Here is a 23,723-nt window from a genome sequence, read left to right on the forward strand (position 1 = left end):
AAAAAAAAAAGCCATAGTACCAAAGATTTTCTCCTGGTGCTGTGAATATAGGTGTTCATCGTTTCTAATTTGAGCTTTTCAGGGTCAGATATATACTTGATTGTGTAGGCCGATGATTCTTAAATAAACTAGTATAATAAATAAAATAGTATGACTGTTACTTACATTAATCATAATAGATTTGACCTTAGAGCTTTGTTTTTGCATTTGCCATAATTAATATCAGCGTTTTCTCGTCTTCTTTGAGAGTGAACACCTGTAACAGTTCCTTTCTTTTTTCATTGAAGAGATTAATGGTCAGCTATGTGTACAGGAGCCTGATGACCTTTGGAGGGTATCAGGACGATTTTATGGTCGTCATTAATACTCATTCAAAAGACAGACCAACGGAGAAGTTACTCTTTGCCATGGCAAAACCCAAGGTGAGTGGAACACTTTCTGCCAGCCTTTAACTGGCTGGTCTTTCCTGGGAAGACACTTCTCACACAAAGGGTGTTGCGGATGGAAAGGGAACTTGCTTAAGCAACCCTCAGCATAACTCATGGCTTACTTGATCTGAGTTCTAATTTGTTTTGCTAACATGGCTTGATACAACCTGCTTCTTTTAGCAAGAACTAAGTGATAAACCAGGCATAGTGGTGCACACCTTTAATCCCAGCACTTGAGAGGCAGAAGCAGGTGGATCTCTGTGAGTTGGAAGCTAGCCTGGTCTGCATAATATGTTCTAAGACAGTCAGGGCTACCAAGAGATCCTGATTCAAAAATAAAAAAAAAACAGAACTAACTGAAATTTTCCAATACGGGCCAATTGCTGGTGAAGAAGTTTCAAAAGTAGTGGTCATCTGTCTGCATTCAGGAGTATGGTCGGGAGGGGAAAGTTCAGGGCAGCCTGGGCTACTTAATATCCCCGTCTCAAAAAAGTGTGTGTGAAGAGCTATGAAATTGTTGTGGGCTACTTTGCATGGTCTTAACCTACTTGGGGCTATTTGTTTTATGGACTTGTTAAAGAGCTGAGTTTGATAGTTAAGATGTACTTGCGCCTTTGTGAAAGTTAACAAACCAAAGCATCTCTAAGTAAGGCAACTTTTGAAAAGATTACATCCTAACACATAAATCCAGTTCGAGGCTGTAGCCTGTGGCAGAGTCTCTGTTTAGCATGAGTGAGGCCCTGGGGGTTCAAGCCCCAGCACTGAAAAAAAAATCTGATTTTAGTAAAAAGGATGAGAAATTGTTTTTCCTAAAACTTTCTACTTAAAAAGGTGTTTTATTACATTTATTTATGATGTTGGCTTTTGTCTCTGTGTGCATGCCACAGGACAACTTGGGGAGTAGCTCTCTCCTTCCACCCCAACGTGGGCCCTAGGGATCTAACTCTAGACCCCAGGCTCAGCAGGACGTACCCTAACCCTCCCAGCCATTTATCAAGCCCCATTTGTTTGGTTTGTCATAGGTATCTTTTCTGACAAGTTCTGTGCTTTAAGTGAGAGCAGGTAGCCACGGAGTACAAAAGATCACAGTAGCTTCAGTGTTTCAGTTTTAATAGATTGGCATGATACTCTAACGTTCTTAATGCTGACCGTCACATTTCCTAGCTTGGCTGGGCTTGGAGATCCATTCTTGCTGCTAACTTGATGGTGCCAGGCATGTAAAAACCTCATTTGATCTAGACCAGTGCTTCTCTTCCTGATGCTGCTTCATAACTGTAATCCTGCTACAGTTACGGAATTGTGGTATCTGATATGCAGGCTAATGTGACCCCCAAAAGGAGTCGCGACCCACAAGTTGCGAACTGCTGCTCTAACGAGCCGGGCATGGTGGCGGGCTGAGCAAATGGGGCTAAAATTACCCATGGACAGTGGAGAGACTGTCTCAGGAGCCTGACAGGACAGTTTTTCTCATTTTAGATTCTTGAAATCACCCTTCTGATCGCCAGTTACATCAACAACTTCTTCCAGCAAAAGGCAGCATTCCACCACCTCTCGGCCCCGGCGCTGCTCTCAGCCAGGACCCAGGGACCGCAAGCGAAGGCCAACGGAAGCCAGCCCCTCCTGTTGAACAGCAGGCCCACCAAAGGCCCCACCTTACTCTGAAAACTGCTGAGCCTGAACCTTCTTCACTCATCCTCCACAAAGTGGCTGCATCCTCCCACAGACGAGTGTTTTACACACTGCCGCCACGGCGCGCACACCACCCCTCCAGGCTCGAGCAGTGATGGGTCACTTTCTTATCTGACGTAAATGTTCAGATAACAATAAAACAGAATCGTAAAATGTGCCAACACACTCATGGTGTCTTAGACACAGTAGGTTAGAATTTGTCTCCATCCCACCCCATCTCCCTTCTTGGCCATCAGACATGGTGCAATAAGGCTTCCTTCCCATTTTTGCTTTGAAATATCCTGGCAGTCTTTTGAGAGGGAGATTCCAGACTCTCTTTTGGTAAACCAGTTGACTATCTGGAAAAACTCACTGCCAAAAAATGTAAGTACTATAATTAAATGTGCCTTTAGCTAAATGAAGTGGTACTTGGAAGAGAATGAGGGTCAGTTTGAGAATCAGCTGTGGGAACATTATGCAGGGGGGGAAATTCTTAGAGTAAGTGCAATAAATCTCCTGAGTCTGTGAGTCATGGCATGAGAAGGCAGGCGATCGCTAACCAGAGCCTCCTCTGTGGCATTAGAACGTGTGGATCCTGCGGCCTCTGCACATCACTGGAGTGTGGGAGTCAAAATGAGGTACTGAGTCCTGGCGTCCCTGCCCTCCCAGGATAGCATGAGATCGCGGGAAGGGTGTCCTGCAATTTCACTGTGTTTCCTGCTAGGTCAACCTGACCTTGCTTTGTTATGAATTTATTATATCTTTGGAAACAAATGAGATCCTTAAAGCTCGGTCTGTCACACAGTCTTTCCTGGTTAGAGTTTAAAAGTAATTCTAGAGTAAATTTTAATAGAAAATACTTATGCCAAAGGAAGTAAATTTTCAGTCGAAGTTGTCATGAGATGCCCGTGTTTGATAGTTATCCCACTGCTGTGGCAAAACGCTTAACAGAAACTACTCAAGGGAGACAGGATTATTTTTGCTGTTTCAGAGGGTTCTGTCCCTGGCTGCTCGGCCTCATGCAGTTGAGAAGAACCCCATGGTGGCGGGGCTTGTGACGTACGAGGTTTCTCCACCTCATGATGGATGGAAGCAGAGAGCAAGAAGGGACCGGGGACAGGTACACCTTCAAAAGCGTGTCCCCAGTGACTCACTTCCTCTAATTAAGCTCCAACTCTCAAAAATTTCTACCACCTTTCAAACTGGTATCACTGTCTGGGAGCAAGTGTTCAACACACTAGGAACATATATCTCACAGTTAAGTCAAAACAGCAACATAGGTGGCCAATACAGTCCAGGCTATGTTAAAGAAATGGAATTATTATCCATGATAGAAAATGAAACTGTGATAAGATATGAAAATTCTATTATAAAAAATATCTAACTGTAATAGTGATAAGCACGAGTCTACCTAATTTTATTTATGTGTAGAATATTTGTATTTATTTTTAGACATATATATCACTGTGCGTGCCATTATTTTTTTAAACCAATTTGAGGAAATGCTAGCTGCCCAATTAATTTGTTGGCAGAGCCCTTGAATTTTCCTCTCTGCTGCTTTCTTCCTGTGGCAGTGTCCCGTTCCCACACTGAACCTTTAAAATATGTTTTTCCCTTGGGAGCAAAGTTAGGACACACGCTGCTCGAGTCCTATTGGATTATCTTGGTAAAGACAAAGATAAAATTAAAACCCCATTGAAATGGGGTTTTAAATTTCCCCTTCCATCTTGTGAGCCACAATCACTCGTTCAATCAACCAATTCATTTTTTAGAATAAATGATTGACGGTTTTGGGGTGACTCTCTGAGTGATTTTGACTGGGGTAAAATAGTGTTTTTGAGTGCCCATAAAGCTGCTTAATAATCATTAGGAGGCAAGCTACAGAGACTGGGCAGAACTCTCTCTTCTTGGCAACATTTCCCTCACCATCTGGTGAGCAGTCCCATACGCCCAGCCTGAGACTGCAAAGCAGCCAATGCTTAGCCTAAGCCACGGTGCCTTAGACTTCACGCTTGTTTTTGACAGAGCAGAAATAAAATATTTTGATGGAAAGAAGTCAATTTTCTGTAACCAATGATGTGAAAATTTTATTTCCTGGGAAATTACTTATCTAGCCATTTTTTTTAAACGCAAGTATATTATTATGGATTGGTTACAAGAGAATAATGTTTCATAGTTAATTGTAATATTTCTCACCTTTCCTTTTCTTCCCTTTCAGTCATAATAAATGATTTGCGAGACCCATGTTGAACATTATCTCTTGACTAATCTTCAAGAAATCCCTAATGTTTTCGCTGTCACAGCTGAGGTGCTGGGGAGGGAGGGGCAGTTATCGCCGCCTCCTGCATTCAGTCTGTCTTCAGCGTGGCTTTGTTCCATTCACGTGAAAGGAAGCTGTTTAGACAAATTGTAATTTTAATACGTGTGCATATGGATGCATACAGACTATGTGAAGAGGCAAAGAGAAATTTGTGTTTCCCCAATAAAACTCTTTATTTCATTTAAGCGAGTTCAATGGATTATGTTCTTAAAAACTAATTTAAAATGTTCTGCAGTGTGTGTGTGTGTGTGTGTGTGCCCTAAAAGTCAGATGCTGCCATTCCTTACAAATGAATTTAACTCAATTTACAAGAAACGATAACCACGGCTTACAAAGGGACTTTGTCCCAAAATATCTTTCTTAGTCAATTGTTTGCCAGTGTTTTCCAAAGAGAAAAATATGACCAGGTTCATATTTTAACTCCTAGTTGCATTGCAGTATAATTCTGAAGAACTGACCATCACAGCTACCTGTATTTCTCCAGGTTCCCTGTGGGCTGCCGCTGGGCTGCCACAGAATCTGTACTCCGCCCAGCCCTAAACTGATTTCTGAGGGGCTAAGGCTCAGGCTGTGAGGGACTGAGTTCCCTGAGGCTCAGGAAGGAACTGTGCAGACTCTTCTCTGCTACAGAAGCTCCGCCTCCCCTCAGTTCCCACTTCCCTAAAAGAAGCAAGGGTTTACAACCAGAAGAGAAACCTTTTACCTCCTTTAAATTCCAAGTTAAGGCCAAAGGTCACGGGTGGTGCGCTTCTATAAATGCTGCACTTAGGAGGCAGAGGCGGGCCAATCACTGAGTTGGAGGCCAGCCTTGTCTACAGAGTGAGTTCCGGGACAGCCAGAGCTACAACAGAGAATCCCTGTCTCAAAAACAAACAAACAAACAAAAACCAAAATAAACAAGCAAAAAAAAAAACCCTCCAAATTAAGCTAAGTTCACACTTGGACATTTAGAAGTGACATTAGGTGTTTCCATGTTGTCAGGTGGTGTCAAGATGTTCCGGGTCATTTAACTTAGAAGGCGGGCTCTATGACAAAGGCGATAGGCCAGAGCAGGAATCTGGCATGAGATGAGATGGCACTTGCTCCAAACTGTGCCATATTTGTCAAATGTTAGCTTCCCCTAAGTTGAACATAGTGACAGTGCCCCTTGGGAAAGGGGGCTGTCAGCAGCACTGATGCTGTGGCCCCTGTTCAGTAACTATTGACCTTACCCAGGGATCCCTGGTGGTCCTCCAGATGCTCGCTCAAATGCACATTCCTCTGAAGTTGCTTTTCTTCCTCTGTCCTGTCGGCACCTGGTCAACAGGATTTCCCCCTCATCCGCTACTGCTATCTAATACAGTTGGTAGAGCATAGACTTGGATCTTGGGAAAGCCGAGATGTTTCAGGTAAATTTCTAAAATTCAACTTGAATTAATTCAGAAAGCGATGAGAAAATTCACTTACCTTATCTTCATTACAAAGATCCTAGGAAGCCTCAAATAACTAAATGAAGTCATAAGAAAAGAACAGAGGCCTCAGGAAAACCCTGGAGACTTGCACCAGGACTGTCTGTTCATATCAGTGTATCTGCTTCACATTCTTAAACTACGTTTAGCAGAACATATGGTAATTGTCTCCTAAAGGGAATGACCTGCTTTTTCCAATCATAATTTTAAAAATCCCAAGAAATGTCTCTGCTTAACCCAATTCATATTTCAAGTTAATGCCAAGCCAACTCAGCATTGGATGAATGCCAAATTATGAAAACGAATCTGCCTGGTAGAATAATGTGCGGCCAGCATGTCTTGTTCTGATGACTTTATAACTTTATATATGGGAATACATGCTTAAAACCAAGATTCTAACCACAGTACAGCGTTAAGTCCAAGAATTTGAGGAAAGACATCAAAATGTTGAATGTTTATTTCTTCTGGGATAAACATTTCCCAATCTTCTTTCCTGCTTTTCTTTTCTATTTTTTTTTCTTTCTCTTTTTCTCAAGTGCTAGGGACTTACTGCAAGGCTTTTCACATGCTCAACAGAATTCTAGCCCTGAGCCCTATCTCCTGTTCTCTCTTTTTTTCTCCCATATGCTATTTCTTTTCCTGCAAGAAATGTTGAAAAACACAGGGGGAAGATACAAAAACTCTGTCACTTTCCTGGCTGTTGTTAATAGTCTCCATATGGTCATCGTCCAGGCTCCCAAACCTTCTACACAGCTGCACAAAATCACCTCACTGAAACACAGGACCCGTCAAATCATGGCCCTTGTAAAATCTTAGGTGGTTCGTCATAACCTAGAGAGGCAAACTCAGACAACAAGATCCTTCACAGCAGTCCAGCCTACCTGCCGAAAGTGAGCTTCCGCCTCAGCTCTACAGGTGCTTTCTATGCTTCCAGACGGTTCATAACTCTCCAGCCAGTTTCCACATGTGCCTGTAGCCTTCTGAGCCACCATACCATGCAGTAGGCCGTATAGAGCTTGTTCCTCTGTCACCAGAAACTGTGAAATCCTTAAGCCTTCTTGAAGTGGTGTAGAAAGGGGCTCAAATGTTTTTGTTTTATCTTACTTTCTATTATTGTGATAAAACCATGACCAAAAAGCAACTTGGGGAGGAATGGGTTTGTTTGAATTATATGTCCAAATTACTGCCCACCACTGATGGAAGTCAAGCCAGGAGCTCAAGTAGGAAAGGAACCTGGAGGCAGAAAATGAAGCAGAGACCACAGAGGAATGCAGCATACTGGCTTGCTCCCCATGGCTTGCTCAGTTTGTTTTCTTATACCACCGAGTACCACCTGCCTGAGGATGACACTACCCACGGTGGGCTGGGTCCTCTCAAATCAATAATTAATCAAGAAAATACCCTCTACAGACTCGTCTGTGTGTTCATCTGATGAAGACAATCCTTCAACTAAGGTTCCCCCCTTATAGATGAGTCTAGCGTCTATCAAGTTGCTAAAAAATCTAACCAGTACACTTTGTTATTGTGGTGGTTTAAAAAAGAGATGTTGTCCATGGTCTTGGGCATTTATTTGGTGCCCAGTAGGCAAGTAGCACTGTTTGGGAAGGTTTAGGAGGTGCAGGCTCGGTGGAGGAAGAGTGGCTGAGAGCAGGCTCGGTGGAGGAAGAACGGCTCTGAGAGCAGGCATGGAGAATTTAAGGACTCCCACCACTCCTAGCTCATGCTTTCTGCTTGGCTTTCAGTGCAAGGTGTGAGCTCTTTGTTTTCTGTTTCTACTGCCCCTCCTGCTGCTGTTGCTTCTCCTGCCAGTGTGGACTCTACCCCTCTGGGACTGTAAGCCAAAATAAACTCGTTCTTCTGCAAGTTGCCTTGGTCATGGTGCTTATTCTAAAAGAAAACTAACATACAGAGATGACTTAAGGACAGGAAGGTCAAGTATGAATCCTCTGGACAAGTAAAGGAGGAAAAGAGAACTTAGTCGTCCATCAGGTCAACTGAATCCACCTTGAACTAATGTTGGTGATCAGGGCCTGGACAGATCTATAGTGTTATAGTATTGGTGTTTTAATAAATAAAGCTTGCCTGAAGATCAGAGGGCAAAGCAGCCGTACTAGTCAGTCATACAGGCCAGGGAGTGGTGGCACACACCTTCATCCCAGGACTTGGGAGACAGAGGCAGATGGATCTCTGTTAGTTCTAGGCCATCCTGGGCTACACAAGATTGAATCTGTCTAAAAGAGAAAAAGAGCTCACATAAAAGTGATCCCAGCACCCGGGAATCACACACCTTTAATCCCAGCACTCGGGAGGTGGAGACAGGAGTGATATGGCTGGGTGGAGAGAGGTATTCCTCTAGAAGAAGAGACAGGATCTTACTGGAGTGTGGAGTCTGAGGATTCGTGGAGACAGGATCTTGCCCCTTCTCTCTGAAGATTTGGTAGAAGTTAAAGGTCTCCCTAGTGGTTGGCTACTTTGCTTTTCTGATCTTTAGGTTGAACCCCAATATCTGTCTCAGGGTTTTTATTATTTGTGCCATACAGATCACCCCAGATCTTCTGGTTCACAGACTCCCTCCTCCAACCACCGATCAATCCCAGGTACTCAAAACAGTTACAGTCTTGAAGTGCTAGTGGTGCCATCCCTAGCAAACCCTAATACTCGGTAAACGATGTTAGCTGTCACTGTTGTTATCAATACCAACCTGGCTTCCTCAGCAAAACACGGGGATTCTAAGCACCTGAACCCAAGTCATCACAATAACGGCGGTTTCCAAGCCACCGGCTAGCTAGCACCAGAATATGGAGGCCAGTTCAGAGAGCGATGTATCAGCCTGTTTTGAAACCATCCTTCCTTTACTGGACCACTTTCATTTTAGCCCCTTCTAATGGTGCAATCACAGCCTTTGCTTTCCTAGCTCCACAATGCTCCACCCTTTGGGCAGAGTTTATTCTCAAGGACATTATCTGAAGTGGGTGCTCTTTTCTTTGACCAACGTTTGCTTCATTTCCAGGAATATGCTCCTTATGTCTCTTCGTTCAAATCTGTCAACAGGGCTGAGGGAGGGTGGAACTCAGGGTAAAGCATGTGCCTGACTTGCTGGAGGCCTTGAGTTCAATCTTTACACAGTAGGAACTGACTCTAAATTCATCTTACTTCAAATCCCGCCTTCTTAAACATCACACCATAAAAACAGCCCAAAGGCAGAGTGTTGGAGAGAATTTCCTTCAAATATTCAGGGATCTTAGGCCTGGATCTATTCGACATTCAGAACAGGTCAAATACCAAACCTGCCATGAATGTTTCGACAAGTTCTTCAGGTGTGGCCACTTCTGGACCTCCTCTACAATAGTTTGATCACCTTGAATTATGGTCACAGTGATCTGTGTTCATCTTTTTTAAAGGCTGAGTTTTCTTACTCTGTATGGCACAAGGCTTTGTGTATGGAAATAGTCTATATAATTTTGTGGGGATTCCTATAAAGAGCGGTGTCTATAAAAAGCCCACAAAGTTCAAACAAATATAATCCACCTTCATAAAGTGTATTAAGTATGTAGGAAAGGCACACACTTCATTGACTTCTTAATAAATAATGTACTGCTTCCTAAAACATCATGCAGCCAAACGTTCAGAAAATGGGAAAAGTTGCACGCCTTGTTTTGATTTTAATTGCTGAGTTTGTCTTCGTCTAGTAAATTATTCGGTAACAATTCAACACTGTTTCAGTTTCTACTCCCAAATCATGGAGATAGAGAGGGGACAAAAGTTAAGACAAGAGAGCAAAGGCTCCTGGCATATACCTGGCATTCAGTAGAAATAAAAACAAAACGAAAGAAAAAAAACTTTCAAGTTTTGATTCCAGATGCACGAGGACCCTCACCATACCGTACTCCTTCTGACATCCTGTAAATTGAGACGCAAACAGAACTACACTTCCCATGAGACCTCTCTTCGGCACGACGTCACGTCGCTGTCATGGCAACCAAGGAGCCCGGGCATTCTTAGGCCCAAGTAGGAGCTCGCTGCCTGCAGTGGTCAGAACTGTTTTCCACGCGGATCCCAGGACATCTGGGGCTGCACAGTCACCATGCCCAGGTATTGCTGAACCGGCCAGCGAGACATTCATAGCCTCCCCTCTTTTCCACCTGGACATGGAAGGGGCACGGGAGGGTGCGGCGGAGGTACCCAGCCCTGGCGCTGTGGGTGGGAGATTGTGGGCCTGGACCGCAACAGTACCTACCGCGCCGACGCACCCCACCCCGGACATCCCATAGGCCTAGAGCTTGAGGATTCTATTACAAACAAGTAGAAAAGTAAACGACTAGGAAAGCTCATCAACTCCAACCTTCGCTGATTACATAGACGTTACTTTCTTTTCCTTTTCGTTTTGTTGTTTTCTAAACAGGGTTTCTCTATGTAACAGCCCTGGCTGTCCTGGAACTCGCTTTGTGGACCAGGCTGGGCTTGAACTCACTGAGATTCTCCTGCCGCTGCCTCCCAAGTGCTGGGATTAAAGGCGTTAGCCACCACCACCGGGCTAGATGTTTCTTGAGTGCCACTTGAATTGCAGGCTGGAGGGTAGGCAGTGGTGAACCAGATCACAAAGCCTCCTCCTCAGAGTCCCCTACCTCGTGGAGCTTGACTTCTTTACTTCAGATGCGAAGGTGCATCACCTCCTTGAAGGCGGAGGGTTGGAGGTATTGATGGCTTGTGAAATACATTTGAACTCTTCATCTCTACAAGGTCCTTTCAAGTACCTGAACCACCAAATGGCCTACCAGGATGTAGAGTAGAGGGCCAGCGATCTTTCGCCCCCTTCTGGCGTGAACTGCGGTTGTTTATGAAGTTCAGGACTGGAAATGTGTCCGCTTTACATCGCCTTCTCATTGATTACCGTAGTGAAGCTGTGGGTACCGTTTTTGTTTGTTTGTTTGTGGGAAGCATGGCAGATGGAAGAACTCTTTCCCTTTACTGGGTACTTGAGAAACACAGTCACATTCTGGAGGGATGGTGTGTAAACAGAGCAAGAGATGGAGACAGGGTTCCTGGAGGCTGGCCCATGAAATAAAATAGTTGAGTATCTCGGGTTTTCTATTTGACTTTGTTTTCCTGTTTTGACATTTTAAAAACATTCCCTTTTTGTTTGGGGATTCTGGGAATTGAACCCAAAGACTCATGCATGTTAGGCAGGCATGTTACCACTTAACTCTGTCAGCATCCCGGATTCTGGTTCTTGTCTAGTAATAATTATAGACCATCAATAACTTTTGTAGTTTAAAAGGCCAGCGCCTACAACTAAATGAGCAGGGACAGCGTAACAATCACTATGGCCCTGAAAGCAGATTTAAAAAAAAAAAAAATGACATTTCAGAGGGGAAGAAACAGACTTGATTAGCACAAAGGCCTGCATGTATTAGCTGCTCAACAAATATTTACTTAGGACTGGGAGGTGAATAAAGTGCATGATGCTCAATCATGAGGACCTGAGATTGGTGAAAAGCAAGGACAGGATAGGTGTCTGTAAACTCAGGTATTTGAGGAGGGGTTAAAGTCAGGCGATCGCAGGAGCTTCCTGGCCAGCGAGTGTACCCAAGAAGGCAAATATGCGTGTCTGCATGCTTGCATTTGACTCTTGACTGTTGGGGGGACTAGCTGTGCCATGCTCCTGCTACCTTGAGCTTCCTGCTTGCCATGGCTCCTGGAACTGTGGGGCAGGTAAGCCTGCTCTGTCTTGTGTTTTATCACAGCAGTGGAATGGAAATAGGCACTCTGCTTATCAGCTTCAGTGTTCTTCACCAACCGTTTCCAGGTGAAGGGTGCTAGAAAAACCCTTCATGGTTTTACCTAGTTACTGACTTCCAGGAAATAGTATTTTTATAAATCTTACTGAAATAAAGTTTCTTTGTTGGAAATAGCTATTTCTAAGAATTCCTTCTGTTTCTCTGGCTTTTGTTTTTCTACCTCTTATGCAGTGAAACTCTCTGGGAAATTGCAAAAGCTGAAGTGGAAAAAAAGAGAAGTCACGGAAGTGAAGGGAATGGAGCTGACATTGGAGAAAAATCGGTTTTCTTCATTGGCAGTAAAAATGGGGTAATGCTTTAATATTTTTCAGTTATTGAAATAATTTAGCAATCAGCAACAAATTTTACTTTAATGCTATGATTAATTCTACATATTTTCAACTCTGAATGTTCACTGAATTGGGAAGGGCTTGTCATTGATCTAGGAAAAGTTATGACTGTGAAAAAATGTTAGAAAGACCCTTAACTATTTTTATTTCATAACTCAAAGTATTCAGATCTTCTGCTTTGATTGCATATAAAGTCCAGGCTCCACTTAAATGTCTGAGTCCACCCCTAAGTCATTAGGCCAGTCTTAACAGCATTCACACTGTGAACTCTGTGACTTTACTTTTAGGAATCTCTATGAAGAAATAATCGAATTGTGTTAGTGATGTTTATCAAAGACTTAGTTGTTTCAGAATGTGGGGGAAATGAGATGGTAGTCCCCACTCTCTGTAAGGTCACTTGGCTACATGTACTAAAAGTGTGGGTTGTAGCCACACAGTGAGAACAGATGGATCATGTCCACACACAGAATTCCTGTGTGCAAAGGCTGCTAGTGACACTGTCCACGAAAGGCCAAGACTTGCAAGCTGCCGGGTGCTGGAATCCATGTAGCATTGGCTTGAGAGCTGTTGGATGCTGGAATCCATTAGCATCACGCTCTGTTCTACTTGGAGTTCATGTTACTATTCATTCTCCGTGTCTCATGCTTCTACGTAAGGGTACTGAAAAACTAGGAAACTTCCAGAAACAAAGGTCTGAACCAGTGGGGCAACATGTTCAGTGAGCAGCCTGATGTGTCTCAGCATCTCCTCAGAAATATCTCCAAGACACTAGATATCCTCAGGTGGGGTTTTTAATCTCTATTATTGTTAGAAATTATATTTATTGGCACAAACAATTATATAATAAGAAAAAAGTTGGGGCTGGAGAGATAGCTCAACAGTTTAGAGCACTGGCTGCTCTTCCAGAGGTCCTGGGCTTGACATTGGGTTCTATCATCCAATGACAGCTCACAACTGGCTGTTACTCCAGTCCCACGGGTTCCGAAACCTTCTTCTGGCTCCCTCAGACACCAGCAGTACACATTGTGCACAGACCTACACATAGGCAAAACTCCCACCACATAAAAATAATAATAAAAATAAGGTAAGGTTTGAAAGAAAAAAGTTAGGAGTTTTGGAAGAAAATAATGTGAATTGAAATAAACTGGATATAAATTTATATACAATTTGAACTATTAATGTGCAAAGATAAATAATTTGTGTATTGCCACTAGGCCTGTGGTTTACCCGTGCTGGCATGTTACTCCTTTAAAAGATGGTTGAGTTTCTCTAGGACAGGTGTTTGCAGATGGGGAAGCCATTGATATTTGCAAGAGTGATTGCAGTGAACTGCTGACTTTAGGGTGGGAAAGGGTGGTGGAAGTAGGAGGGGCCCAGCAGAAGACAAACGTCGGGGTCAGCAGGTTTTTTTAGACCTTTCCTGAGGTGGAGGAGACTGTTGGGATTTCTTGAGAAGAGGCTGAAAAATATGCTTCCGCATCTGTGATTTGGAAGTCATGCTGTTCCTAGATGTGAAAAGGTTCAAGAGAAAGCCATGGAAGTGACATGTAGCAGACATAAGAGAAAACTGCAGACCTGTCAGTTAGACTGTCAGTTAGAAACACTTGGAGCATAATGTCCATCAATGTGTGCATGTGTACGTGTGTAGACATAAGCATACATGTATAAAGGAAGCAGGAAAAGGCATTTCAGAATTGACCTCTTATCATGTAAATGTATTTTTACATTGCCATACCTGATAGCTGCATATTCCTTGTGTGGATTGCCGTAATCAGTTTGTTTGTTATCAAGGTTTCTAGTGCTTCAGTTTTGTATCACACCAGCCATACTTCATCAGTGCATGTTGCTTATGGTATTCCAGTTATCTCCTCACAAAGAGTTCACTTGATCTGGTTGCACATATTATCTGGAATGACTTATTACCATCTTTTTGGTCTAAAAAAAAATGTAGCCTTTTATGATAGATAAATAAATATTTAAATATATGTGTATATACATATATATATATATATATATATATTAGAGAGAGAGAGAGAAATATAGTAAAATAGTCTGTCTTTTTAGCAACCTAGGGTTTTCCAAACTTTTCCTTGACACCCAGAGACTTCCTGCAGTGGGCCTGTCCTGCTGAGCCTTTCACATCTCTTCCTTCAAGGAGTCCTTCAGTCGTTTTCACTGAACCAGCCTACCAGCCTCTGAGGAGGGTGTGGGTTAAGCTTCATGGCTAGTGTCTAAAGCCCACATTTACTGACTCCTAAAAAGGAAGTCTCTGGATGAAAACAAGGCACTTCAACAGAGTGTGTGCACCATTGGCTCTGCGCCTACCTACAGCGCATCTTGTATTTGTATGTTTTCCTCTCCCTTCATTTCCGCTTCAACAACTGGGACGGAGAGATTTTAGAATACAGCAATCAGCCTAACCAGTAATTAGCACTGCCGAGTAAAGAGAAAGTTTAAGACAGCTGTCAGGTGACCCCTAGAGTGAGATGTGATCGGCTAATTCCTGTCATCTGCGGGACTTTATAATCATAATAGCGGTGTGGTTAGATTGTGATGGAAAGTCGACAGTTCACTTTTCCTACACATCAAACTTTCAAGTAATTCTGAAAGTTTCTAGTTTTTAGTTTCCAGGTAATTTATCACTCAAGTGATTTAAGAAGCTATTTTGGGCCACAGTTACGAACACTAATAAAATTTTGCATGTAGGCGACAATAACGTGGGATCCTTTCTGTTTAATTTCTAGGGAAAGACTACTATTATTCTAAGGTGTCTTGACAGGTGAGTGTTATGTCAGCCTTTGTTAGACAGCAATCACGCTTGTTCCAGCTGCAGCAGAGCACCTTAGCCCCAAAAGATATGGAAGGAGAGCAGTTTTGAGATTCTAAGTATTTAATTCTCAGTCTCAAATACAACCTTTAAGAGCGCCTTTAAAGATAAGACTAAGAAGAACCCGAACAATATGGGGTTGATACTAGATTTCCTGTTTGAAAGAGAAGTGTTACCACCATCTCCAACCTCCAGTAGTGCTTATGTTCTTTGGGGCTGTGCTGCCTTGGTATTTAAGTTCTTTTTATTGTGCCTAATCTATGCCTGAATGAACAAAGATTGTAATCGGTGTTTTTATAATAAATCATGCAGTGTAGCATTAGTTTAAGATAAAGTACAACTGCAACATTGAATTAAAATAGTTCATTTCAGCCCTCTCTGGAAGTATACCCAGATATACAATGATCTTTCAAATTGTGGGTTGACTGTGTTAGACATTTTGCCTTAGGGGAAGCTTCTTGCTTCCTGAAAGACTTATGTTTTTAAGGAAATATAGCCAAATAATACTTGGTGTATATCCTGAGAATGATATCTGCCAAGATAAAGTTCAAAATATTCAACACTTAGAAATATACAAATCACAAATCTTAAACTTGTGGTTTTTGTTCTTCAAGTTAAAACTAAATACAATATTATTCAGGCTCAAAAAGGAAAGAACTCCGGCACTGGACAGCACATGCTGCTCTTGCAGAGAACCCGGAGTTGCACCCACGTGGTATCTGTGACTCAAAGGAACCAGCTCCTCCTGGCCTCCACAGCACCTGACGTGTGCATGGTGCACATACATGCATGTAGGCCCACATTCATCCATAAAATAAGTAAATCTTTAATTTAAAAAGGGAAATAAATTGTCATATTTTACAATGTAGGTGAACTTTGAGGTTACTATGCTAAGTGAAATCAGCCAATCACGAAACACACAAAACTTTCTGGTTCCTTTTGTATGAGATACTCAGAGCAGTTAATCCCACAGAAGCAGAAACAAGGAGGACAGCAGTAGCCAGGGACTGGAAGGGACATGTATGTGGTTTAATGTATGTGGAGTTGCAGTTTTACAGGCTGAGAAGTCATGAGGGTTGTTTGCCCAGCGATGTGAATGAATATGCTTCATACTATGAGATGCACACTTACAATGGTTATAACAGTAAAATTTACTTCATGTGTTTCTTACCAAATTAAAAATAAATACATAGCATATAATTGCTTACCAAACAATTTAAACTTGCATGAATAATTTACTAAATAATTTGAATATTTTTTAAGTTGTTTGTTGCTTTTATGCCATTGTTCATATTTGGGTTGAAATTTAAAATAAAGAACTACATAAAAGTCTTCCCTTGGTGTCCTTACCAGTTGACACTGAGCCTGAGCAAACAAGTCGGTATTTCCCACATGACCTGGATTCAGAGAGCTGGTGACCCAGCGTGGCCCTTGATGCTGCCAGCTACCACTTTTCCACTGGCTTGTGCACATGCCACTAAAACCTCTATGGTGGTTTTGAAGGGCTTATTTGGGCTGTGTGGAATAACACCTTTATAAGTGTACCTCAGTGCTGGTATTCAGGGTCCCCTCTTTACTAACAAAGTGTTTAAGCGAAGTACAAACAGTAGGATGATAGCATAAGAAACCTGTTCCACCATCACGGTAATAATTCTGCCTTTGTTGTACAGGGATGAGCCGGCAAAGCCAACCTTAGCTTTGGAATATACTTACGGAAGAAGAACAAAGGGGCACAACACAGTGAGTTCAACTCAAAGTCATATCTCCTGCCTTAGATGGGAAGCCATGATATTGAGATGGCTTTGTGTGATCTGCAAAAAATAGACATGCCAATGGTGCATGTCGTAGATGTGTGCTGTTGAACCTTCTGCTGATGGGAAGCTTACCTAACCTGTGAAAACATTTTCACTTTCCCTGTTGTATCCTATAAAGTATTGAAAAAGGTTTATTCACAACTTTTGTACAGTTCTTTGACCTAATTATGCCAACTTAATATCTTGAGTTCCTTGTTTATATGATACTTTTGTTCTGGGATATATATGTATATGTGTGTATATATATATATGTGTGTATATATATGTGTGTGTGTATATATATATGTGTGTGTGTGTGTATATATATATCTGATCTTATGTATCTCAGGCTGGCCTAAAACTCTCTCTGTAGCCTAGATGACCCTGCATCCCTACATTTGCAATCCTTCTTTCTCAACTTTCTGGGTATTGTTGAAATTATAAGCATGTGACAACAGGCTCAGCATGAAATTAGATTTCTTTGAAATTTAGTGATATAGGGTTCTTTGCATACTTATAGTAATTATATAGATGAAACCTTTTCTATTTTTCAAATGAAAATAACATTATTGATATCTCCATTTTTGTAACTTTTAGTTGTTTTTTAGATTGGTCATACAATATATTTTGAACATACTTTCCCCTCCTCCACATCCCCCCAGATCCTTTCCACCACTCTACTCACTCATCTTTATATTCTTTCTCTCTTTGAAAAGAGGGAAAATCCCAAGTAAACAAAACAAAAAAGATAAAAACATAACAAAAACCCACCAAACAATAAGGACCAAAGCACACAGAAAAGCAAAGCGTGGAATCATTCTGTATTTGCCAACTCGTCACCCTGCACGCGGGGCCTGCCTTGGAGTGTGGTTGGTACACCCAGTGGCACTCCATTGGGGAAAACTGATCTTCCCTCTCTCAGCAAGTATCAATTTCAAAGTTTCTTGCTTAAGAACTTGGTGCCTGCTTCCCCTTCTCTGTGCCAGGATTTTATCTAGCTTAATATTATGCATCGCTTGTACATTCTCACAGTCTCTGTGAGTTTATAAGTGTTATAAACAACAGCCCTGTTGTGTAGGGAAGACGTTATTTCCTGGGGCTCATCCACCACTTCTGACTCTTAACAATCTTCCCGTCTCCCCTTCCACATAGATCCCCGAGTCCTGAGGGCAGGGATTTGATAAAGACGTCCATTAGGGACGAATGCCCCAAGGTCTGTCACTCTCTACAGTGTCCAGTTGTGGGTCCTTGTGTTACTCACCATTTACTGCCAGAAGCTTCTCTGATGAGACTTGAGCAGTGCACTGATCCATGGGTATAGCCGTTGTCATTTTATTGCTATGTTCATTTAGAAGAATAATAGTAGTAGGTTTGTCTCTAGGCCCATAACCTGGCTAGACTCAGGTTCTTGACCTCATTAACAGTGTCAGACGCAGGTTGCATCTCATGGGATGGGTCTTAAATCTAATCAAAAAGTGGCTGGTTGCTCCCATAACTTTTTTTTTTTTTTTTTTGGATTTTTCGAGACAGGGTTTCTCTGTAGCTTTTTGGTTCCTGTCCTGGAACTAGCTCTTGTAGACCAGGCTGGCCTCGAACTCACAGAGATCCGCCTGCCTCTGCCTCCCAAGTGCTGGGATTAAAGGCGTGCGCCACCACTGCCCGGCGCTCCCATAACTTTTGTGCCAGTTTTGCAAAGTATATCTTGCAGACAGGTCACTGCTACAGAGTTTGTAGCTAGGTGATATTAATGTTTACTTTTCTCCTGTGCTATCATGCAAAGTACCTCCTGATACTATGAATGCTAATCAGCAGATGTGAAGCTTATAGCTGTGTGTGAGCTCAACTTCTCCATGTTCAATGACGTAAGTAAGTGATGTCTTCATCAGTAGGGCTTTACCATCTGTTTTTGGAGGGTAAACAATAGCATTGTAATAGCCTGTGATGTTTGAGAGAGGTGGGGGAAATCTATGGAATCCCGTTGGCCAGCAATTTAACAGAAAGGTAACCCATTCCAGATGTTGGAGGTTTTACTTGGCTGCATGTGATCTCTAGTGGAATTTGCCCCCCTACCTGTAGGCAAAGGACACTAGTTCGTTTCTTGGCCACCCTGACTCGAAGTAATCACACAGAAACTATATTATTTGCAGTACTGTTTGGCCAATAGCTTAAGCGTATTTCTAGCTAGCTCTCATATCCTAAACTAACCCATCTTCATTAATCTGTGCATCCCCACTAGGTCATGGCCTATGAGCAAAGTTTTGGCGGGCTCCAGCGGAGGCATTTGTCTCCTGTGCTGGCTACATGGCTTCTCCTTGACTTCGCCTACTCTCTCACTATATATCTCTTCCAGCCTTGCTATATTCTGTTAAGCCATTGGAAAAAAGCAGCTTCTTTATTAACCAATAAAAGCAACACATATACAGAAGGACACCACCTATGCATATGTGCGTGCACAAACACACACACACACACACTCACACACATATTGCATGGTAACTCCAAAGTGTATTTTTTAAATTATGTATTTGCATGTGTATCTTTGTGTGAGTGTTTGCACAGAGTCAGGTGACCACAGAAGCCAGAAGAAGGCATTGGATTGTCTAGAGCTGGAGTTACAGCCAGTTGAGGGCTGCCCGGTAGTAATGCTTGGGACAGAACCAGGGTCTTCTGCAAGAGCAATAAGCACCTTTAGTCACCAAGTCCTCTCTCCATCACCTGGAGGTTCTGTTTTAGTTCACAGACAAGTTCTTCTTATACACCCAAGCTGATCTGGAGCTCACTATGTACTCCTAAATGGCTTTGAACTCACAATCCCTCAAAGCTCCTGAGGGCTGGCATTACAGCTGTGACTGAATCACCGGATCTATTTTAGGAGTTACTCTTGGTTCCTCTAAAAATATGGGGCTTGACTGTGGAATATTTGTGAAAATATACTGTTCAAAATCTAAATTGCTGGTGTTTTTTTAAAAGTATAGTGTGAAACTGTAGCTCAGTGGTAGAGGATTTGACTAACATTCTTTAGTCCATGAGTCTAATCCATAGCATTTTGGGAACAAGACGAATCTAAAAGTTGGTAGTGCTATTGGAGACTACAGGCCATGAGACTATTCCTATTTTCATCTGTTTTAGTGTCTGTGCAGAGGATGTCGGAAGTGGTTCAGCACAGAGGAAGAACTTAGAATAGTATATGGTATGGGGACAGACATTCCTAAGTAGAATTGCTTTTGGAAGTCTCAGAACCAGAGGGGGTCATTTCTTAAATTTAAGTGTGTGGAAGAACCATCTCGAATAGAAAGTCCTACTATTCCCATACAAAGACACATTTGTATAGAATGATCTAGTTCAAATGTTTATTAGATAATGTATTAAAGAATGACCAAATTTGGTAGCACATACCCATGGTCCCAGTAGTCGGGAGGTGGAATCTGGTGGAACTTTGTGAGTGCAATGTCAGCAATTTCCAGTCCAGCCAGGACTGCATAGGGAGACCCTGTATCACAAAAGAAAAAAGAAAGAGGATTAGATGGCAGATGTAAATGTGTCAAGAATTTTAAAAGCCTGTTAGTGCTTCCTGGATCCACCAATGAAAGTTGGTTGTTAAAACTGAGAAATTAAAAAGAAAAGAAAAGATAACTTACTGCGATGCAGGAGGATTTCGGTTTTGCGATTCAGATGGTTCATGGTGTGGGAAATGTGAAAGAGCTCTCACAAGCTCGGCTTTCGAGAAGCCTATAAACCCTCCTTTGTCACAGTGTGACCTGAGAGGTTTTCCTGTGAAGAACGATTCATTCCACAAACATCAGTGACTCAAATGTCGACAGCAGCAACATTGTACAATTACTTTACAGATAAGAATTTGTCCCCGAAAAGGAAAATAATGTATACTCATCTAAAACTTGCTTTGCTGCCTCCTGCCCGTTCTAGTTCATAACAGCAGGTACCTGAGAACCCACGTGACCGGGTTTACCAGCTTTTCCTCTAATTGGGCCACAGCAGGGAATTTTCTGTATTTATTCGCAGAGCTCCACATTTGGTTGGGTTAAATGTTTCACTATGAGTTTTAGATGGAAACACTTTGTCAGCTCCTAGTACAGAGGCCTTGAGCATCAGCCTGAGAGTGGGCAGCAGGAGAAACGCCCCAATGAACAGTCCTGAGAGGTGGTCTCGGGTCAGATTGTTCCAAACCACATGGCTGCCTGGCCCATAAGACCCTCCTAGCTAAAGGATCCTCCAAACTGCAAAGCAAGACTAGCTCATCCCCGTCTCCTGCTGCACTTCTGGGCTCTCACTGCCTTGTCCCCCATTTCTCAGGGCTTACCTGCACACCTTGTCCACTTCTGAGCGTCTATATTTCTAATCCAAATGTTCTATTTCACTGCTTTATGTTTATCTGGAACCCCAGAATCTTAAATGTGTTACTTAAATTTTCTAGGCTGGAGAGATGGTTCATCAGTTAAGAACATTGGCTGCTCTTCCAGAGGTCCTGAGTTCAGTTCCCAGTACTCACATGGTGGCTCACAGCCATCTGTAATGAGATCTGATGCCTTCTTCTGGCATAAAGGAATCCATGCATATAGAGCACTCATATACACAAAATAAATACTTAAATTTGTTTACGTGTCTATTTCATGTGATAATAATATTTATAAAGTGAGCAGAGAGCATATTCCTGGTGGCTGAGCTTTGTTTGTGAGATGCATTTGATACATTTCAAGATATGGAAGAGAGGAAGGAAAACGAATGTTTCAAGTAAGAAGAAAGGGTTAGTTGAGGGTGAATATTTTATATCTATAATTATTATTGGTAGGTGCTAATAATGTCTAAAAAACATTCAAAAGTTTAAAATTAATTATTATTTAAACTCTATTTTCTTTCAGCCAAAAGACATTGCCCACTTTTGGGAACTGGGTGGAGGAACCTCTTTATTGGACCTAATAAGCATACCAATCACATGTGACACCTTGAGGTAAGTGGACGTTCACAGGTGTCCTGTGGGACGCACGTGTGCCCAGGCTTTCCTGGGTCTTCATTTTGGAGGCAGTTTTTTTTTTTTTTTTTTATTGTCTGGAGGTTGCCGCCCTTTCTTTCTATGATTTTAGACTGTAATGCTTCTTGAGAAGTCTGGAAAGACTCAGGGTTCTGGCTGGGGCTGAGTGAGGTGCTTTCCTGCCTGCAATGTACTTTACAGGCCTGCTGGCAAGGAAAACTGTCAAGTAGTATTTGGGTGATGAATTCATTTTCAAAGCTAAATATGAAAAGTTTAATTCTTTCCACTCTTGGTGTGAGTTAACCCAGCTCTGGGGCTTTTCTTCGTCTGGCTGTTGTCAGTTTCCCATGGAGTTTAGTGTGCAGTAGTATTACTGAACCAAGTGCTTGAGAGATAACTCGGCAGTGAAGAGCACTGGCTGCTCTTCCAGAGGCCTTGAGTTCAGTTCCCAGCAACCACATGGTGGCTCACAACCATCTGTAATGAGAAACCCAGTATCCTCTTGAGGAAGAAACCTAATCAGTCATCCTCATCAGCTTAGACCATTAAATCCAATATGAGCAAGGTCAACAGAACTGCCATATGTGGGCTGCCATGCATGCTTCAGCCTTGCCAGGGCATAAATTTCATCCAACTTCAGTATTACTAAGCTTTACTGTGTTGGAGAGGAGAGATCTCTCTACTGGCATCCATTTGATTGTTTTGTTTTGTTTTTGTCTTTGTTTTTTTGAGACAGGGTCTTTCTGTAGCCCTGGCTGTCCTAGAACTTGCTCTGTAGACTAGGCTGGCCTTCAATCCAGAAATCCTCCTGCCTCTGCCTCCTGAGTGCTGGGATTAAAGGTGCGTACCATCACTACTTCACTTTTCTTTTTTTCTTTTTTTTAATGTGCATTGGTGTTTTGCCTGCATGTATCTGTGTGAGGATGTCTGATCCTGGAGTTACGGCCAGTTGTTGGCTGCCATGTGGGTACTGGGAGTTAACCTGGTCCTCTGGAAGAGCAGTGCTCATAACCACTGAGCCATCTCTCCAGCCCCCTGCCTAGCTTTCATTGTTGTTGTTCTTGATACTGGCTTTTAAGAACTGAAACTGAGGGGTAAACGGCACACCCACAGACACTCCCACACATTCGCCATATCAGACGTGGAAATTTTATTTCAGTGTTACTAAGAATTGATTTTTGTAGGCAGAATTTTTCTGTCCCACAAGCCAACTCCCAAATAACCACACAGAGACTTATTATTAATTATAGATGCTCAGTGGATAGCTTCAGCTTGTTATTAACTAGCTCTCCCGACTCAGATTAACCCATATTTATTAATTTACCTGCTGCCACGTGGCATGGCTTCTGGCGTCATCTTCTGCACATCCAGTTTCCTCTGTGTCTAGCTGGTGACTCTGCGTTTCTTCTCCAAGTATTCTCTCAGTCTGGCTCTCCCCCTGACCTCTCCCTGCCTAGCTGTTGACCAGTTAGCTCTTGATTAAACCAGTGAGAACAGTGCATCTTCACAGTGTACAGAAGGATGGTTACACAGCAGATCTTAGCCAAGAACAAAAACTAAATGTGAAGATCTTTCTCATCAGAAGTTAACCCAAACCATTGCTGTTACTGAGCCAAACTCAAGGGCCAGGCAACCATTTGTTCCACTCAGGCCTGAAGAACCTTGGGCTGGTGTCTTCTTTACAGACAAATGCTTTTCCAGAGCTAGCGGAATACTGGTCAGACTGACTCAACTCATCCAGTGATTTCTTCCTTTTAGTAAAATATAGTTTATTCTCTTTTATTTTGAAACACGGTCTGGCAGTATAGCCCAGTTAGCTTCAAACTCACTTGACTCTGCCTTCCAAGTACTGGGATTAAAAGCATAACTATTTTTACTGTGTGTGTGTGTGTGTGTGTGTGTGTGTGTGTGTGTGTGTGTGTGTCTATACATGGAAGTCAAAGGTCACTATAGGGGGCCTTCTTAATAATTTTTCACATTATTTCATTTTTTTGAGACAGAGTCTCTTGCTGAACCTGGAGCTCATCCACAGTAGCGGGGTTAGTCAGTGAGCCCCAGGGAGTCTCCGTCTCTGCTCTCCAGCACTGGGATTGCAGGTGCCTGTCCTATGCACAGAATTTCACAT

The 23,723-nt window shown here is 42.5% G+C and overlaps 2 protein-coding genes across 6 annotated transcripts in view; both read left to right on the forward strand.

Annotated features, from left to right (window-relative positions):
* The window catches only part of Plekhh2 (pleckstrin homology, MyTH4 and FERM domain containing H2), a 110,776-nt gene extending 106,184 nt beyond the window's left edge, over window positions 1-4,592 (forward strand). Inside the window, exons 28-30 of one of the 2 annotated variants that reach the window (XR_003377581.1) lie at window positions 288-422; window positions 1,905-3,216; window positions 4,315-4,592. Coding sequence is in view for 1 of the 2 variants with exons in the window: in XM_005354681.3 (XP_005354738.1) it covers window positions 288-422; window positions 1,905-2,090 (321 nt within the window). In the remaining variant the exon portion in view is untranslated. Of the gene's footprint in view, window positions 1-287; window positions 423-1,904 lie in introns of both variants that reach the window. The other variant, XM_005354681.3, reaches the window with a different exon arrangement.
* A 5,230-nt stretch (window positions 4,593-9,822) lies between these two features.
* The window catches only part of Dync2li1 (dynein cytoplasmic 2 light intermediate chain 1), a 32,053-nt gene continuing 18,152 nt past the window's right edge, over window positions 9,823-23,723 (forward strand). The window contains exons 1-5 of one of the 4 annotated variants that reach the window (XM_005354683.1): window positions 9,823-9,956; window positions 11,834-11,951; window positions 14,736-14,770; window positions 16,489-16,558; window positions 21,489-21,577. In XM_005354683.1, coding sequence (XP_005354740.1) covers window positions 9,949-9,956; window positions 11,834-11,951; window positions 14,736-14,770; window positions 16,489-16,558; window positions 21,489-21,577 — 320 coding nt within the window. In that variant the 5' untranslated portion in view covers window positions 9,823-9,948. Of the gene's footprint in view, window positions 9,957-10,347; window positions 10,768-11,833; window positions 11,952-14,735; window positions 14,771-16,488; window positions 16,559-21,488; window positions 21,578-23,723 lie in introns of those variants that run through there. The other 3 variants (XM_026783052.1, XM_026783050.1, XM_026783051.1) reach the window with 3 other exon arrangements.

Source organism: Microtus ochrogaster, chromosome 16 (genome assembly GCF_000317375.1).
Source record: "Microtus ochrogaster isolate Prairie Vole_2 chromosome 16, MicOch1.0, whole genome shotgun sequence".
Lineage (NCBI taxonomy): Eukaryota > Metazoa > Chordata > Mammalia > Rodentia > Cricetidae > Microtus > Microtus ochrogaster.